The following is a 19,312-nucleotide window of genomic DNA, read 5'->3' as shown; positions in this document are numbered from 1 at the left end:
TTCTTTAATCCTTTCATCAAATATGCATGTTTTTATTTCCATTCTTAACTGAAAAACCAGCGGAGCATCAAAAGACACAAAACTACAGAAAGATCATCCATTTGGTGCCACTTAAAGGGTTCGATTTCAAAGATCACGTCGCAGTTTTCAACGAACGATCCCGACATGGCGAATCAATGAGGCAAACTATCCCACGCAAGTGTCCTTAATTCAGAAAAATATCAATAGGAGAAAGTATACAGTGCAGCATAAAAGCATTCTGTGCCAATCATGAGGGTGTGTGTGTGTGTGTGTGTGTGTGTGTGTAAATGACACCGATGCTATCGTTTAACTACCCCAACATGCTTCATCATCACAACCGGATCTGCGTGACAGGATTCTCATGAGAGCGATAAAATGGCGGCCAATGGTCGGACTGTTTGGTGCCAGGACAGAAATGACATATCCTCGAGTGTGGCGGAGCAGAAAAGTAGACCTCCCTCCTCCTGATTGGTGCGGGGGGGGGGGGGGGGGGGGCAGCTGAACCGAACTTACCTGTGGTGACGGCCTGCCACCCCAGGGAGAACGGCGTCCTGGCCTGGATGGTGTATGCCGTAATTGGACTGTGATTATCGGGACCGGGCCTCCAGGACAGAGAGGCTGTGGTGTCTGAGATTTCTTCCACATGGACGCTGGTGGGGGGGCTGGGGGGACCTGGGAGGTGGTGGAAAAGAGACAGATGGAGGTGGTGGCAGCAGGAGGAAATGTAAATCAGGAAGAGATGGAGAGAAAGAGCGTCACTGGTTTTTAGCACCTGCGGCTACAGTGGCGGAGTCAGTTCAGTGTGAAACCTTCGGGAGCGATTCCCTCTAATTAGACAGTAAATTTCCTTTAAAGCTCAAGGAGAGAAATTTCTGCTTGCTTCACTTTCTAATATCATCCGTTTAGTTCATCACCAGTGAAGCGCAGCCAGAAACAGTAAACATGAATCAGAGGAAAACGCCGGTCTTCTCCAAATTATACAAACATTCGACACACAATTTGTAGTTTTTTCGTATGTAATATTCAATACAATGACCCAATACAATTAATAATGGTGAGAAAACAGTCATAACTTGACCTCCAAACTTTTTTTCCCCCTTGCAATACCACTTTGTACTACAAGATGTTGTACACTCAATAAGTAAGCAGTTTTACACTTGATGTTTGCGTGTTCAAATTATTTATTATTTTCTTTTACCAACTGTTTCATTGTCATGCAGCCTGAGAGTTAAAAAAGTCCTTTTTCTTTGTGGTTTCACACAAAGCTTAGCGGCTACCTCAGTTAGCATCGTTCCTTGAAACAGAGGACAGACAAACAAAGCATATTGACTTTTAAAGAAAACAACCCAAAAACATTAGATTACAACTACACAGTAATTAACTCAAGTCTTTTTTTTTTTTTCTGGAACAAAGCAAGTTATTGTGTAAAAATGATGAATGAGTTAGTAGATAAATAGCCACTTTAAGTAACCATGCGAACTCCATTCATTTATGTTTGCACTTATTTTATCTTTTTTTTTTTACAAAACTGATACTTTCAAATCCTAAATGTGTGTTTGAATAAAATATAATTTTTTTCATGCTGTTGAGCCCCCCTGAAGCTGTCTGCTGCTCAATCGTCCATGTGAACCAGAGTGTGCAATTCAGGCCGCCAGATGACCGTGCAAAGTGTAAAAATAACAAAGAAAACATGAATGTTTTAATAGAAGTAACTGCAGTTTGTAATTTATTCAGTGTGTCCGACTGCTTCAGCAGCAGAGGAGCATTAAGATTCAAATCAAAGACTCGCTGAAGACTGCAGACGTCGTGCGACTTTAGATTTGGCTTGTTTTTCTATCCGGAAGCTACCAAAAATTATTTGAACAAATAAAAAATTGATATTTTACCCCTGGATTTGGTACAATGTGAGTCTTACCTCTGACGACTAAGTCAATAGCGATGGAGATGCTGTCCACCTTGGTCTGCACGGCGCATGTGTACTTCCCCGCGTGACTCAGCTGGATGTTTCGGACCATGATGTCTCCAGCCGAATGTTGCTGTGGTTCAAACACACACACACACACACACACACACACACACACACACACACACACACACACACACACACACACACACACACACACACACACACACACACACACACACACACACTTCCATAAGCAACCATAAGAATCCTCCTTCCCTCCGGCTCTTGTGATTTCAAGAACGATGCCTCGTGTGAACAAAAGCAGCCCGAACTCAAAGCTCCTTCTCATTGCAAGTAAATAAAAAAACAACTTCAGAATTCCTCACACAGACAGAAAGAACAAAAAGAATACCTTCAGAGCATTTATTTTATCTGTGTGATTACAGAAATGTACTTGCTCTATAAAAGCTTGATTCGGACTGTGGTATGAAGCAGTTCGGGTTATATGGAGCAGCTTAATGGCCGGTCTAATAGTTAGTCCTTTAAGAGGGCCTTTCATTCCATCTCTAATTGCGGTTCCCACCCTTACATTATCGCTTTTATCAGAGTGGAGCGGAGCAGCTTGGGTAATAAATGGCAGTGAGGAGTCTGTGCAGAGGCTGCTGGCTTAATCAATGTGAGTGCAGACGAGCTGCAATTCATTAAGGAGGGCAGACTGTAAATCATAAAGGAAACAGGGAAACACACCTCTGCACTGCGCTTTTGTAAGAAAGGAGCCTTTAAATTATTTCAGGGTTAAAAGAAAAAAAGAAAAAAAAATCACACGCTGAGATGTAAGCTGAGAAGCTTTTTAAAGCCTCCGACTGGCTGCAGAGTGTGTATGTAAATTTCATTTCAAAATAAACCACAGGCAGCAATTTTCTGGCCATAAATAATATACTTGATACAAACATTCCCTCTGCACTGCGGCTGAATTTATTATGACCCCCACTAAAAGAAGGAGAGGTATAATATTGATGAACCGATGAATCTTCACAGTCACCTCTTGACCTTTGTTCAATGAAATCTCTGAAGAGGCTCCACAAATAAATCAATGCCTTCATTTTTTTTTTTTTTTTTTTTATGGAGCGCCTTTTAATAAGAGCAACCTAAAAGCCGAGAATTCCTCTAGCAAACTTTATGGGGTCTGTTTGTTTCATTATTCATGGTGTAGTCGGGCTCATGTGGAAAACAGTGTCAGAGCTGCGACATGACAACACAGGCTCCCGACCGTGAGACGTGCGCACACACGAGAGAGCCTGAAGACCATCACAGGTGGTTCAAACTGGGAACCAACACCAGGAAATCTGGGAAAAGGATTTGAACAAGGTGGGGGAGAAAGCGGCTTTACATCAGGAACTGTAACAAAGTAGGTTTCATGAACTGTGCATGTCAACATGTTTGGCCAATCAGATGCAGCCCATTCAACATTGATGTCAAACGTTTGCAGCTGATTGCATCTTCACCTAATATCAAGTAGGGTTAGGGTTAGTTTGAAATGTGGAAACGTCATTATCAACACTAGAAAAAGTCAGTATTTGCTTTTGTCAAACATTGTGGCCAACTGGATATAGAAAATCATTCATTTAGAGATAAATCAGACAAGTTGGCTGCACTGGATTGTTAAACAGCGCTATCCAGGGGCCAAATATTTCATCTTGATTTTCTTTGATTCAAAAAGCTGGTTTTCTTTGTTTGAAATGAGTCTAGAGTGAAAAAAAAATAGCAGAGCTTAACATTCTTATGAAACAAAATGGTTCCAATGCCACTTGAGTTCAGTTCGGTTCACTATGCCTTGAATTTGTTTATGAGTATTCTCTCTTTCTTTTCTTCAGGTTTTTACAACTCACCATTGACAAATGTGTCAAAGGTGTGTTGTAAAAACCTACTTGCCTGAAGGGAAGAAAGAGAAAATTGTTATTGAGCCAGTTCATTACCACTACACAGCCTTTTATTGACACAGTCGGAGGATTGAAGCTGCTGATATCTAATAGGTTGAGTACCAATGTAACATGTCTGACATGAATTCATAGCTTCATATTTGAGGGTGAAAAGGAAGATAAGCCACCTCGGTGCTCTGGTGATTGTTTCACACACTCAGGTGACTAGCAGAAACTGATCTTGTGTGGTCCTGGTGTTTGTTATCACTGCACCGTAGCTGCTCGGCCTCCCGGGAATTGCATGCGATGTGTCCGCGTGCCGGAGCTGACGGATGTGCGAGTTATCGAAAAGCAACAGTGAGCTCCACGCACGAGCCCACCTCTCAGCTTCTGAGGTTCCTCAGCTGGATGCCTCTGTTTTAATAGCCAGAGAGGTCCCAGTAACAATGTGGTAACCAGGTTTGTGTGTCTGGTCTCTGACAAGCCCATCATGTTGAAGAAAAAAACTGAAATATTGGAGAATGAACTTACGCCTCCCACTTTCTCGAAGAAGCCTCCGCTACTCCCGAATCGGATGAGCTGCTCGTTGAAGAACCAGGTGAACTTGAGCTCCAGAGACGGGTCGTGGCTCACCTGGCAGGGCAGGACCACGCTCTCCCCGACCGTCACGTCCAGTGTGGAGGGCAGCGTGGTGATGGCGGTGGGCTCTGGGAGAAAAGACAAACGCACGCAGTGATCAAACCATCTTTTCACAAGACATTGCCATTCAGTGCAGGAAGTGGATTTGCAGAGAAGCCGAGCCCTTCCATCATCCTTATGGATGTGTCAGACTCAGTTAATAGGAGGATGTACGGCAGACTCGGCCGCGCAGCTACAATAACTGGTATTAGCTTTGGCCTGAGCCGGTCTCTGCGGGGCGCCGAGACCTGTTCTTCCTGCATCCTGAGGAGCTTCCATGTGTCACTGTCAGCTCAGACTTCAGCCTGGAACCCCCCCCCCCCCCCCCCTCTCTACCCACCCCAAATACCACCAAACACAAAGCCCAATAAACAATATTCCTACTAGTGGGTGCTGCTCTCTATTCCAGCCTGCAGTGCATTACAGCGGCGCCGCACGGGGAATACGGCAAGCATCCTTTATCTGCACTTGTGCATTAGGAGATGGAGGAGGTGGAGGGGGACAGGCGCCAAGCAAGATGAGACGGAGAGGCTTTTGTTCTCCGAGTGCATCGCACCTGTCTCCCTCTTGGGGGTGCTGTGATTACTCGGTTGAAATTGCCACTCGAAGCAAATGGACTAAATTAACCATGGCAAATGATCCCTGGACAGGCATAGATTCATGTAGAAAGTGCCGGCAGTGCAGTCTTCATCCAGAGTGAATTCGATACTTTCATTGTATTGGCTCCCTTGTGCTTACACACACACGCACGCACGCACACGTGCATGTACACACGCACACACACACACACACACACACACACACACACACACACACACACACACACACACACACACACACACACACACACACACACACACACACACACACACACACACAAGCTCCTGTTGATGTGATTTATCTTGTCGTTTTCTGATTTCAGGCCAGTATCGCTATCAGCTGCTGGGTTTTGTCATGTACACAATGAAAGTGTGTCTGAGAGGCCCCAGTCTTCTATTGCCGGGGCTAAATGGTGAACGATGGCAGTGCAGTTTAAAAAAAAAAAGGAAAAAAAGAGTGGCAATAACACACAGGAGGCATTTAAGAGACTGTGTCAGCTTTGCTCCTGAAAGCTGGCTACACCTTGTACTACAGGAGGAAAATGGAAAAGCTAAAAAATTCAAAAGGCACATGTCTAAAAAAAAAAAAAAAAAAAAAAAAAGGTGTGAGGGCTGTTTTTGCACTTGTTTTGAAGCAACGGGGAGGGCAGAGGATAGGAGCACTTATCGTGCAGTGAATGTACATCTGGATCCGTGGAAACCTACTGTAAACATTTATTCCTTGGACATTTCTCCAGCAGCTCCGAAGCATCTGCCGTCTCCCTTAAGGAGAGCGCTGCCTGCTCTCTAACCCCTCACCCCCACCCCCCACATCCCAACCCCAGAGAGCCGCTGTGACAATGACGGTGGGAACATGCTCTCCTTATTACCCTTCTCTGCCATCATTCGTGACAGATTATACAGACAACTGAGGTTGGTTACACAACCACACACTGGGCAACGGAGCGTAATTTGATTGATTCCTATCTTGTATAGCGGCTTGTTACCTACCGGAACTGTAAACAGCAGGACAGTGAGCCGCTCACTTCGCGGGGTCAGTCCCAGACGAGACGGGCGGCCACATTAATGACCCAACACAGTGGAGTCTGACAGTACCTGCTGTTTAACTGTACTGTATACTCTTAATCCATACCTAACTTAAAATGTTGTCTTTGTTCTTTATGATTGATTGAAATTTTTAATAGGACTTGATTATACACAATTATACTGAATTACACATATCTATTCCTAACAGGGTATTTATTATGGCACCACAATGTATTGCAAATTTATAGTTATCGCAAAATCGACATGCATGATGTATAGAGTTTATTGTACAATAGATTAAAGACTAAGGCCCTGTTTACATGACAATGTTTTAAAGTTAAAATGCAAAACTTTTGTTCCTTTTTGAGGGAACAATGCTCCATCGTCTCGTAAACACTTCTTCTGCTCATGTTCAGTAGACGGACAATAAGAGTGTCATGACCCCCAGTCTATGTTCTCCTGGGACTTGATGATTTAATAGTTATTGTAGTTATTGTAGTTTAATTCATCACCGTAATACTGTAATAACAATCTAACGTCATTGTTTTTCTGTATGAATGGCTGTGTACATGATTAATGTTTATAGTCTATTGTTCTCTATGGGCAAGTGACTGTGTGTGTGTGTGTGTGTGTGTGTGTGTGTGTGTGTGTGTGTGTGTGTGTGTGTGTGTGTGTGTGTGTGTGTGTGTGGTTCCATTACAAAAGCAACCAACAGCACCCTCTAGTGGCTCTACAAGCTGACTCCCTCCTCCTCGCTCATGTTTTCTAATAGTATTGATAAACCTTTAGCCAAGTTTTTTCAGTCAGTTTTTCTCGCCAGGGCAGAAGTGTATTTGTGTCAAGTGTTTTTTGAATGTAAAGAGAGGAATAAGAGCAGTGCATTAAAAAAAGAAAGGAAATAGAGCAGCAGGGCAATAGAAAGCCATTGAAAAGCAGAGAACGCGATGGAATTGAAGGACCCCAGACACCTACTGCAGCCAAACACTCAGAGAAGCTGTGTTACAGTAACATATGGCTTCCTGCGAAGTAGAACGAGCTAACGGTTACCAAATGACTGCCAGTTTCTCTCGGAGGCGTGCTGACGTGCCTCACATGGCCAGTTCCACCAGCCTGCCCGCGAACATTATGAATAAACCCTCCTCTTGCTTTAATGGTCGAAAGCTGGAATGCATAAGTGTGGCCTCTCTTTCAGCGAGTGTCTATAGACACTATATAGTATCCCTCCCCTTCTTCCCCAAGGTGAGTGATGTGAGTTTGAATAATGCATCAAGGAAGGCATGGAGGAGTCGAGAACACGGGATGTGAGGGATTTCAAAAACAAATTTACTTGAGCAAAGCCTCACACCCTCCTCGTCCTTCAAATGATCCAGAGGCGTCAAGACAGACAAAGACTCGGGAAAGGATACGGTCTTATACCGGTGGGTCAAAAGCTTTCCCTTAAAAGGTTCGAAAAATATCTGACAGTGCACAGCAGGCCAAGGTTCAAGGCTTGAATTTCAGGATAAATCACTTAAGCATTACGTGTCTCCTTGGAGACGAAGCTCTTCAGTCGGCACTGAGATCCGTCGGGTCGTTTAGGAACAAAAAAACGCGATGACCCTTTTAAAAAGAAAACATTCCATTACCATGTGGTCCCTCCCTCCTTCGCTTTCAAATCAACAAAGCTTTTATCAGCACATTGAAAACTCCTCTGACGCTCCCATTCCTCTGACGCCTCAAGGGCATATCAAAGGTTTGTCAAGGACAAACCTGAACAGCGAGGGAAGCCGTGTCGACATCGCCATGAACAAGCCCCTTTCACTACTGTACTCGTATGTCGAGCAGTAGCACATCTGTGATAACCTGCTGGTGATAACTGACAGATGGCTGCTCATTATTTTTCTATATGGCTGTCAGGAATCGCACGTCACATTTATTTCACATGGTTGCTGCCATTCAACGGCGTGCGACCAGGCTCTCTCCGAGGAGCGACTGCAGGAGGCCGGTCTTTAATTGAGATGATTTTTTTTTTTTTTTTTAGGTCCATTCCTCCCTCAGGTGTGAAAGCGAGCCAAGTGTGAATCAGTCACATGATTTATCTTCTGTCGTATGCCTCCGACAGCCAAAAAGTGCCATTTTTTTTCTCTCTCTTTGCTCCGTTTGATGTGAGAAAATCTTTTTTGTAGCACAAATAATATTTTTCTGCCAGGCCAGCCACTCTGTGGGGTAAATAAGGATCATTTCTTTGACCAGTTGTGCAGTGGCGAACAGGCCAGTCTCACAGCAAGAAGGTTTCGGCTTGGGGGCCTTTCTGTGTGGATTTAGCATGTTCTCCCTGAGCGTACATGGGTTTTCTCCAGGTTTCCTCAGACAGTCCAGAAAAGGAAGCACTTGATGTTGAGTGGTGGCTGTAAAATGCCTCTAGGTGTGAATATCCAGTGAAAGCGGTGTTTTATCTAAGCGAGACAGAATTTTGGTCATAAGTTGTGTCAAACACATTTTAGTTTTGGGGCCACATACGGCCCAATTCCATCTTGAGTGGGCCAGAGTAGAAAGGCAGTGCATTAGTAACTTTTGAATTGGAACTTTTCTTTGTTTTGGTGCAGAGGATACATGATGGAAATGCCTATATTTTTCACAAAAACAAAGAATTACTTCCAAAAATGTGTACAATCTCAGCATAAACCCAATTAGAATGAATCCTCCTGCTGCAAAATGCAGTAAAATGTGTCAAAAACTTCTCCTGTCGCTGTTGCATTACGGGCGTTTTTACAAACTCACCCTGACAGCATGGCTTATACAGGCTAATGCTAGTTTGCGAGCTTTCGTAACAGCATCATCATATCATATCTCAGCTCGGCTCTCAGTGTTGTGCTGTGGCCGTTACTCTCAAGAAATCTGTTAAAAAAAATCAATGTTCAAATCAATTTTTATCATTTGGCGGTTTGGCCAGATTGGAGCCTCTTACGGGTTGGTTTGGCACAGAGACTTTATGTCTGAAGTTTTGCCAGATTCCTTTCAAGGTGAATCAGAATAGCTTTATATATATAAATTACTTATTATCATTCCTACAGGGAAAAATATGTAAATCTGTCATTAAAATGTTATAAAAATAATACAAATAAGGCAAATTCCCTTTATGCGGGAGGATCATCAGAAACAAAGCAATGGCAATCCTCGAAGGAGCATAAATGGCAATATTAAATTAAACACCATTGTGTACTGAAAGCCTTGCATGTCAATATTAGGATGGTGCCACAATAACAGTATGAGCACCATTCTGGGATCCATGAATGTCTTCAGGAAAAAAAAGTCCTCTCTAAATTAGATTTATCCAGAGTGGGAGGCTATTACCACCCTGTGTTAAAGAGATACAGAGATGAAGTGGTTTGGGAGGACTGCATTGTTTCTGAAATAGAAAATAAAGATCTTAGCTCAACAGCAGCAGCAGGTCCAGCCATATAAAGGGAAGAGTTTCAATGATTGGTGGCGTCATGTTGGTTCTGGCAACATTACCAGAAAAACATGGAGCGCCTTGGCTGACTCTTCCTCTATTTGTATTGGGTGTTGAACCAGCCTGTTGGATCAGACAAAACCCACATTCTATGTAAAGACTCTTTTTTAACGACAGGTAGAATTCAGGAAAACTTTTTTTTCACCTGGCTGACAGGTTTCGGCTTCACCTGCAGCCTTCCTCAGAGCGTCATCTGACGTGTGATGACGTGTCGGTCTTTATCAGGTGAGCGGCCTGACAGATCTGTCAGATTCTGTCAGGCCGGCCACGCCTCCCGCCATCCGGTGCTCTCATAAAAAATAAAAAAACAGTCTTTACATATGTAGTTAGAACGACAAAGTGAACGCAATTCAACTAAAGCAACATTCTATATGTTCCTACATAGATGTCAAGTAAAACCCTGACTATACCGGCAATTAATGAACCATTGCAAAATGAGAAAGTAGGTCTTGATTGAAAATACTGTGTCGGTTTTCAAAAGAAAGACTAATTAATTATGCTTTCTCAATTGTTTTTCAATGGTCTTGATTCAAAGAAATGTTTTTTTTCCCACAATCAAGAACTTTCAATTATAATTCACTCGCACCAGATACAACAGTTATTTCAAGGCACTTTTACAGAGAAAATAAAATCAACAATACCATGGCAGCAAGTCAAGGCCACAGTGGGGAAAAAAAACCCAAATCCTTTCAATGTGATGAAACCTGCAGAACATAAAGAGAGGAGACTTTCTGCTGAACCAATCTCTGTATATACCACACATTTTTATCCTGTCAAGAAAACAGAAAATAACGTTCAAGCCAGTGCATGTATTAAATTGTTTCTCCTTTTAAAAAACACTCAACTATTCTCAAGTGAGCTTCCTTCTCATTCAAATTAGTGGGATGACTATAGTGGAATTCAGATGAACTTTTAAACCCCACATTATACATGCAGCCACTAAGTATCCTGTACCAAAGACTCTTGTTACAAAGCATCTCTGTGTTCATTAAGTAAGATCTGTTCATTAACCTCACTTCCGTATTCATCCAAAGGTGAATATATGCAAATGTTCTCCCTCACTTCATCACGCCCGATCCACAGTTTAGTCGTGACTCCTTTTGTCCGACGATCTTTCTGCCCGTGGCTTTCCTGAACCCATCAGTCCTCTGTTGCCTGCTCTTTAAATACCATTGTAATTCTGTCAATCTGTCTTTCTCAGTCGCGGATGTGCACTCGGCCTATAACCCCGTCACCACCGATCAGGGAGGCTCCTCAGCCGCCACTGTCTAGACTCGGGGGGGAAGGGGGTCCAGGATTGTCATCTATTTCTCGAATCAATTTATCTAATAGCCACATCATGAACCTTCGTTTTGTCTTTGCATTTCTTCTCGAATCTTCCTCAGTGTATTTGATCTTGATATAAGCAGTCATGTAAACGTCTATGCTGTACTATGGAGCCACACTGTATGTTTGAGTTTCTTTGCACCATCGCCCTTAAAATCAATGATTCATTGTCAAGTTTCAACTGAACTTAATGATCCATTCGTTTGCATCAAGTGTGGTAGAACGGTGTGATATCCGAAGCATGAAGGGAAGTGGCTCCTCAGCTCCGGGACAGAGGGTCAGAGGTTTATGGGTTTTTCATTATCTCACGTTATTCAGAAGCAGAACAAAGCTTTAAATTTGACGAGTCATCGTCTCAAGCCATTCTGCTTACATGGCGACAAAGTGGTTACCAACAGATGATGCTATGCATTTTCTAACTGTATGACTTGAACTTTCATTGTTTTCCCATGCGTTTCAATGCCAGACAGTAAATTGTAACCATACTGTCAAATATTAAAAAAAGGCTTTCTATAAGCACAATGTAAATCAAATGTGTTGCATAACAACAATGTTGTGGACAAGAACAAAGAGTCAGGCTAGGGAGATGAGGTACAAAGCCAACAATTCAATTCAATTCAATTTCTGTAGCGTCAAATACAACAGGAAGAAACCTGTAGAACCACAATCAGAGGTAGATTCCAGGCTCTTCTGGTTGGGGTTTGTGGAAAGGAGAGAAACGGATAGGGAAGACAATTTGGAAAGAGATTCAAACTATGGTTCAGATAGACATAGTGATTATCTATTAATTTCTGTATCATGGCAAATGTCATCAATGGAAATGGTAAACTCAAGCATCTCATATACAGCTGGTCATATGAGGCGATACACATTCAATTTCTATTGTGAACAACTCGGTGTGTGAGTGTGTGTGTGTGTGTGTGTGTGTGTGTGTGTGTGTGTGTGTGTGTGTGTGTGTGTGTGTGTGTGTGTGTGTGTGTGTGTGTGTGTGTGTGTGTGTGTGTGTGTGTGTGTGTGTGTGTGTCAGTGTGAAAGCTGATACAACTGGACCAGATTGGCAAATTTAACCTCTCCAGGTGAAACTCTGTCATTTTTGGTAGTATTTATTTGATATTTGTGTTTTTCTGCTTCATGCCTGTTGCGAGCTGGTATGAAGTAACAGTTGACCGGTGAAGTGAAGCACAATCTGAAGTCAACATGAGACGATTTATTTTAAAATGATCAGATTCCTGATGCTTTTTGTGTGGAGACTTCCTGACTGGTTCTATTTCATGTGGTGCGTGTGTCAGAAAATAAAATAGCTGCGTATGATCTATGTAGTGGACAGTCAAGTGGGTAAAGACCTGAAATGTGTGGCGTTGGTTCTGGTGGAAAGACAAGGATTTCCAGTACTCCGAATGAGCCTGGTACCCAAAAGAAAACCTGATTTATTTTCATTGTTTATGTTGAAATATATTTGCATGTCCGATGTTGTACTTCACTAATCAGCTGCTTTGTTAGTTCACGTCAAGTACAAGTTGGATCGAGTTCAGTTTTTGACAGATGAATTATACTATTATCAGCATCAGGAAAGCCTTCATAAACAGTGTCAAATACATAGGGTTAGTGTTCGGGTTTTGGAAACACAAGATTCCTGGCATTATTGTGCTGTCCAGAATTAATCAAAGTCAATTTTCTTCAGAAGCCAACGTGACATTTTGGCACCTGCTGGCCATCTGTAATAATTGCCTAATTGCGATGGTCCAACTTCAGCGTAATCATAATTCAGGGAGCACGTCTACAATCAAGAGCAATTAATCTACTAATATCCCCCCAGCATTGGAATAATGGGGGCATTAACAGTCCTCATCTGGTGGAACTGCTCCTGCGCCGCTTGCGAGGTGGCTTGAGGTGGTCCCCCGATGATTTCAGACGGGTACTTTTCTCCACTGGCGTCACCAAAGTCAATTTGTTTAAACTACTGTCATCTCCCATAAGAGCTGATCCCACCATGTAAATTTCAATGCCCCCCCCCCCCAACACACACACACACACACAGAACCCTTTGCTAAACAGGTTTTCCAATTTGCAGAGAAGTAGCGCATGTAAATTACCCCATCCCATCTCACAAGACAGTATCGATTGTGGCAGAGAGGCAAAGGATCATATGTGGGAACATTTGTACATCAGGCAGCAGAAAACAACTTTAACATACGATGATGGAAAGGAAATGAGGGAGCGAGGGAGTCAAATGAAGCCTGCGTTTCCTTTCAACTGGAATAATAAGTGGATAACAGAGCTGCCCGCTTATGCTGGGAAGACATGCGGCGGCGTGTTCCCTTGGAGCTTGATTGGAAAATCACAGAGAGGGCCATCAACTTGAAGCTGCAGTGAGCAAGACCCCCCCCCCCCCCCCCGAAATCACTGATTGGGAGAGCATGACTACTAGGAATTCACCAATACTGTTATCAGTATCGGATCCAATACTGAAAGTACTTGTGGAAAGACCCTGCGAGTACTACGTGACATCATGCGGCAGCAACGTCACCCACCGGTACGCAAGAGAGCATAAGTGACGTCCGCAGTTTGGAGGTCCTTTAATATTAATGAGAATGACAAGAGTAAGACGGACAGGAAATTATATTCAACTAAAATATCAAAAGGAGGAGAAACATAGTTAGTCAAAAAGCAACTTGATCACCAGAGACATTTGGACCAGCAGAATTAGCTCGATGTCACTCATTCGTTTAACTGCTCAACACGTAGCTCTGTGCTACATGCTAAAGACTTCCGGGGATCACACACTGTGCTAATCATGATTAAAGTATAACTAATACTCTCATTAATAGTGAGCTGCAGCGTGTATCAGCACACGAGCTCAGCCCCTTGGTGTACAGTCTACAGTACACTCTGACCTGTACATGCGGTGGATTGTAACGCTTGTGGAGGTGGTTTGCGGCGATGCAGCCTTCACGTATCATAGTACTCATACTGGTACTCATCCTTTTAAAAAGACATATCGTGCGTCCCTCGTGGCAGCCATTATCATCTCAATTGTGGGACAAAAGTGACAATATGACGGGAGTATTGGCTTTCTGTCTTATATCTGCTTCACATTTCACATCAATTATCACATGCGTGCACACAAGCACAAACATATTTTATGTTGTTAATTTCCCGCCTTCATTTGTGCAAGATTTTATTTATAGAGACTTCAATGCGAGGCATCAGCATAAATTAGCAGAAAGGTGCACTCACAGCTCTTCCCATGTCCCCAACTGCTTCCAGCATTCATTATATATGAAATCTGTCTTTTATAATTCAGCAGAAAAAGGAAACATGCCTTAATAGTGATTTACAGGAGACATAGCCAGTCCAGAGTTATTTAAAATTCCATTATGTGATGTGTTTTCTGGTGAAAAGGGAATTATGGTATAGATAGAGTGTAGGATATTCCTTTTGCTGTTACTCACATTGGCATTAATCAATGTTATTTTCTTTTTTAAGTATTCAATCCAACACTACGCCGCTGGTGTGAGAAAGTCGTGGCTCCTCTAGTTACTGGGAAAATAAGAGAAGAGACTTGTGTTGACATTGCATTTCAAAGGATTTAACAGATTGCTAACTTGTAGAAGAGAGACGATTAAATGGTGTGAACCTTCGAGCAGATATCACAAACTAAACACAAGAAGAAGCGAGGAGAAGCAGTAGAGTCTCCTACGCTTTATGAAGGTGAGATTTCTCTTCAGAGAGTGATGAAAACACACAGCATTTCTCAATCATACAGACTAAGGTATTGGAAAGATTCTGGCACAGCTTTATTAGATTCTCTCTCTCTCTCTCTCCACCTGTCTTTCTCTCTCTCCCTTTCCACTCATGCAATTCATTCCCAGACAGGTGAAAGGTTTTATAGTGATCGGCGTGGTTACACTGAAGCGTATTTTCTCTCCCAGCTGTGGAATGAAAGGTGTGAGTGAATTTGCGGGGCACGATCTTGCCCACAGGCTTCGCTTTAACATCTTAGAATATGCTGCTTGTAGTATAACTGGAGGAATTCAATGGCGCCTGTGTAAAATATTTGATGAGGAAAAACTCCTGTAATCTGTTAAAATATACAACCCGAAACCCAGAGAAAAAAAAAAAAAAGTTTAAGGTGCTTCTGTCACAACTTTTTTATATAAGCCTCAGGATGCCGATCTGTTCCCTGCTGCTGAAACATATTATTACTCTATGACTCCAGGTGTCATCACTGCAGCTTCTGACGCTAATGATGCAAGACAACTCACTCTCCCCCTTGAATCTGTACTGGAAATGTGACTTGTGACATTCCAGTTAATAGTGGAGAAAATGTGAAAGGGCTGCAGGTTACACTGATCGGTTCTTGGCTGCAATGTTCAGTCAGAATGCTGCACGGTCAGTGGTTTATCTGGTTACAGCTGTTCTACAGATATCAAGAGCAGAAAAGACTTTGCTCATAGAGTAGCTGAGATCCTGTGCTGTGTCGATGAGCCTAACAACATGCAGGAGAATACAAACTAGTCAGGAATAATGACAACACAAGTAAAGTGGCAGTGTTCATAACATTTTAGCTTTAGTTGGTAAAGACGTCTGAGGCCCCATTTAGACAACGATTTTATGTGAAAACGGAAAACTTTTGTTGCATTTTTGGGCTCTGCTGTCACGACAAGGAAGCTTAGAGCCACTGAAAACAAAAAGTTTATGAAAACAGTTTTGTAAAAGAAATCAACTTTGTGAAAACGCTCATACTTGGTCTCCATGTAAACTGGGGAAAAGGTAATTGCCCATGTGCACCACGATGGGCAATAACAACAATGGCAACATTAACAAATTGCTCAAATGGCTAAAGGAGCCCACATGCTTAAAACATGCCTAAAATAACAACAAAAAAGCTTTCAGAGCAAAAACACCTGGAAAAAAATGGAACAGGTAAAATAACTTAAATTTCTTCATTTAAATCATTAAAAAATTGTCAAAGCCATGTTTTTTGTTTTGTTTGTTTTTTAGAGTGTTTTGACCATTTTATATTTAAAAACATGTAAAATAGCTAAAAGAGGTCAAATGGTTGATTCAGGTGAAACTACTAAAGGAGCTCAAATAGGCCTAAAACGGATAAAACAACAAAAACATGGCAAATGTCAAAAAATGCTGACATAGCTATAAAGGATACAAGAGCTCACATGTCAAATAAAACTGCTAAAAAGACTTGGCGAAAAGACAAAAATGGATAAAACAACTGAAACAAATAACTCAAATGACTAGAACTGTAATTCTACTGTAAGTTGAAATGTAGAACCAGATGCATCTCAGTGGAACATTGTTGGAATTCATATTTATAATTTTTTTTAACTAATCCAGCTTCCAATCCAATGTAAAATGTACATAATGTTAAATTCAATCAAATGTCCCTGCGCCAACACTTGACATGTTGCAGTCTGAACTATTGTGAGTTGTGTTTAAATGAGTTGCACATTATTGCCTCTTTTCTGGACCTGGACTTTCACTTTACATGTAAATCTCTGGTAAGAGCTTTTGAAATACGAGGCCTGAACTTTGCTCCCCGAGGCCGATGCACTACGGATCGATAATTCTATACATCTCTCAAAGCTTGACAGGAAAGGTCACGGCAGAACAAATCACAATAACACAAATGAACCAGACAGCCCCTGTGGAAGAAAAAAGGGGGTCGCAGCGAGGGTATAGTTCACTGAATATGTCAGCGAGTCCCAGAGGAAGACGAGGAGGTGTGAAGACTATCCCCCCGTGGAAACAGGACGGAGGTACTGCAAGCGTGTGCAGCATAAAGTCAGCCCATGCGGCGCACTCTGTACCCAGCTCGCATTCATTTTTAATGAAGGATAATAAGTCACAGCACCGGAGCAGGAATGCAATCCCCAGCCTAGATGATCCAACAACACCAGGACGTTGACTTGTACAGGAAGCGTCGAGGCTGCGACCTGAGCTGCTTTCAACATCTCCGCAAACACGCACTGTAACCGTGGCGTTTCTGTCTATTAATGACAACACCGAGGGGTCTGTGTGACCCAGACAGAGGATGCTTCAGAACCGGTCATTTATATTTATGGAATCAAACCCTTCAGGTTAGCTTTTCACGCAGGAGAATGACATATCAAACAGCTCTGCATGCAGTCAAGAGCACACAGAAAAAAAAATTGATTGAAATAAATGTGTTCAGGGCTTTACGAGTCTGAGCACCTGCTGACTGAGCTTAAAAAAAAAGAGAAAAAAAAGGAGACAGTGATGAAATGGGAAGAGGAAACAGGAAATACCTTTAATTGTGATGCTTCCTGTGCTGCTCGCCACACCGAACTGGTTCCTGGCCACACAGGTGTAGAGGCCCGCGTCCGACTTGGTCGCATTCCAGATCCGCAGATTACCGTTCTCCAGAATGGCCACCCTGTGGTTATAGAAAGAAAAGGATAGTCATGTCACTGTTAGTGCGACTGTTTTTTTTATTGGGTACACCTCTTCAACTATTTGCATGTACCGCAGACATGGTGACAATGAGTACGAGACTGGTGAAGAAAGGCGATTTAAGTGAGTGTGGTGGTTCTCTTTGCATTTACACACAACCACCTCCAGGGTTTGAATAGAATGGTAAAGAAAACCTAAAGAAACTATACAGTGGGCTTCAGTCCTCTGGGAAAAAAATAAACACTTTGAATCAAGTCACAGGAGATTAGACAAACTGGTTGGAGATCATTGAAAGACAACAGGAACTCAAAGAACCACTGGTTTCAAACAAGATGTGTTGAAGAGAACTGTGGGCTTTTCCAACAAGATGAAGGTTGCAGCTGATGAAGACCCTGGTGTGTCACGGTTGTCGGGTAAGGACAGGAAACTGAGGCTCCAGTTCACACGGGACCACTAAAACTGGACAATAGAAGATCGGCAATACCTTGAAGGGCTGATGAATCTCCATTCTCCATTTCTGCTGCCACACAGAGAGTTTGGTGTGAACACTATGAAAGCATGGATTCATCCTGTCTATTAACTCATAATTGGTACTCCATTGGGACACTTGTTAATACAGACTTAAATCTTTAAGGAAGGTTTCTTGCACCTTGATTTGAAGGCAAAACCTGCTACTATCCAGGCGTATCTAATGAAGTGGTGAGTGAGTTTATTTTACACTTCTCACTATGTAGCTTGGGGTGACGTACCGCGACGAGTCAGTAAATCCCAATGCATTTCCTTTGTCGTGTCTCCAGATCGCCTCGAAGGAATTATGTCTGATGATATATGATCTGTCAAAACATTACAGTGAAGCCAAACACTGGTGGACACACCCACTCTCACCACCTGCTCAAGATTCTACAAAGTGCCTTCTGATTTTCTTTGACAGAGAGATCTCTAATTTGGACGACCAGACAAAGCCTCAGGCCTCCTACTGAGGTGAACCCGAACGCTAAGTTGGGGACCACGGCGATAAGTGACTACTCCAGAGAGTTTCTCAGTGCCTCTAATTAACTTATGCTCCTTCACGGATGACAACGATGGCAAATTGGAGCATATTTTCAGGGCTGATTAAGTCTGCGTGTGACTTTAAGATATGTGGGACAACAGTGGCTCCATGCCCTTTATACAATGACCAAGAAAGGTCGAAGAGGCCTTAACAAAAGTTGACATTTTCTAAATAACAAGCAAAAAATGGAAATTGTGCCCTTGAAAGTAAAGTACTGTGGGAAATCAAGGGTGCAGCGCCTCATCAAAGCTGGCTGAATTCTAATGATCTGGAATGCTCTGCTGATTCTGCAAACTGGAAATGTAAAACGCCTGATTGTGAGCCAGAGGAAAAAAAAAAAATGATGTGAGGCTGCTTAAAGTTTTCTGTTCATCAACCACACCAGGCGAAGAAGTCACAGAAAACCAGAGTCCTCTGCTGGTCCGTACACGGCCTGAAGATGAGGGCAATCACAGATCAAATCACAAGAACTGGTCATGTGTTTCTGGTGGAACTTTGCTTTACCTTTAAGTGCTCTGGTCTCGTTTAAGAGTTTCGGGCCCAGTTTACACGACAACAATTCACGTAAAAATGCATGGTTTTTGCATTTGCGTTTCAGAAAACATTTATATTCACTGCAATGTTCGGAAAATGACATCCATTCGTATGAACAGACGACCAAGTTGGATTGTTATTCAGGGTGGCTCTCTACTATAAAACCACCAAGTTCCCACTTATTATCATAACCTCATGAATTGAATGCTTTAGTTCACCTTATAGGATCTCATCTGCTCCGTTGAGCTCCTTGTTCAGGTTGTACAGCACGACATATTTAACATTTCGGTTCAGTCGTAAACGTCTTAGTATTTTTATTGTACGGCG

The 19,312-nt window shown here is 42.5% G+C and overlaps 1 protein-coding gene across 1 annotated transcript in view; it reads right to left on the bottom strand.

Annotated features, from left to right (window-relative positions):
• cntn4 (contactin 4) overlaps positions 1-19,312 on the bottom strand; it is a gene marked incomplete at its 5' end in the record, with an annotated part of 194,915 nt that overhangs the window by 7,809 nt on the left and 167,794 nt on the right. Inside the window, 4 exons of the mRNA XM_080494891.1 lie at positions 535-693; positions 1,937-2,054; positions 4,378-4,553; positions 17,256-17,383. Coding sequence (XP_080351017.1) covers positions 535-693; positions 1,937-2,054; positions 4,378-4,553; positions 17,256-17,383 — 581 coding nt within the window. The remainder of the gene's footprint in view (positions 1-534; positions 694-1,936; positions 2,055-4,377; positions 4,554-17,255; positions 17,384-19,312) is intronic.

The sequence above is a fragment of the Blennius ocellaris genome (genome assembly GCF_963422515.1).
Source record: "Blennius ocellaris genome assembly, chromosome: 4".
NCBI lineage: Eukaryota > Metazoa > Chordata > Actinopteri > Blenniiformes > Blenniidae > Blennius > Blennius ocellaris.
This window is presented reverse-complemented; position numbering and strand designations above follow the sequence as displayed.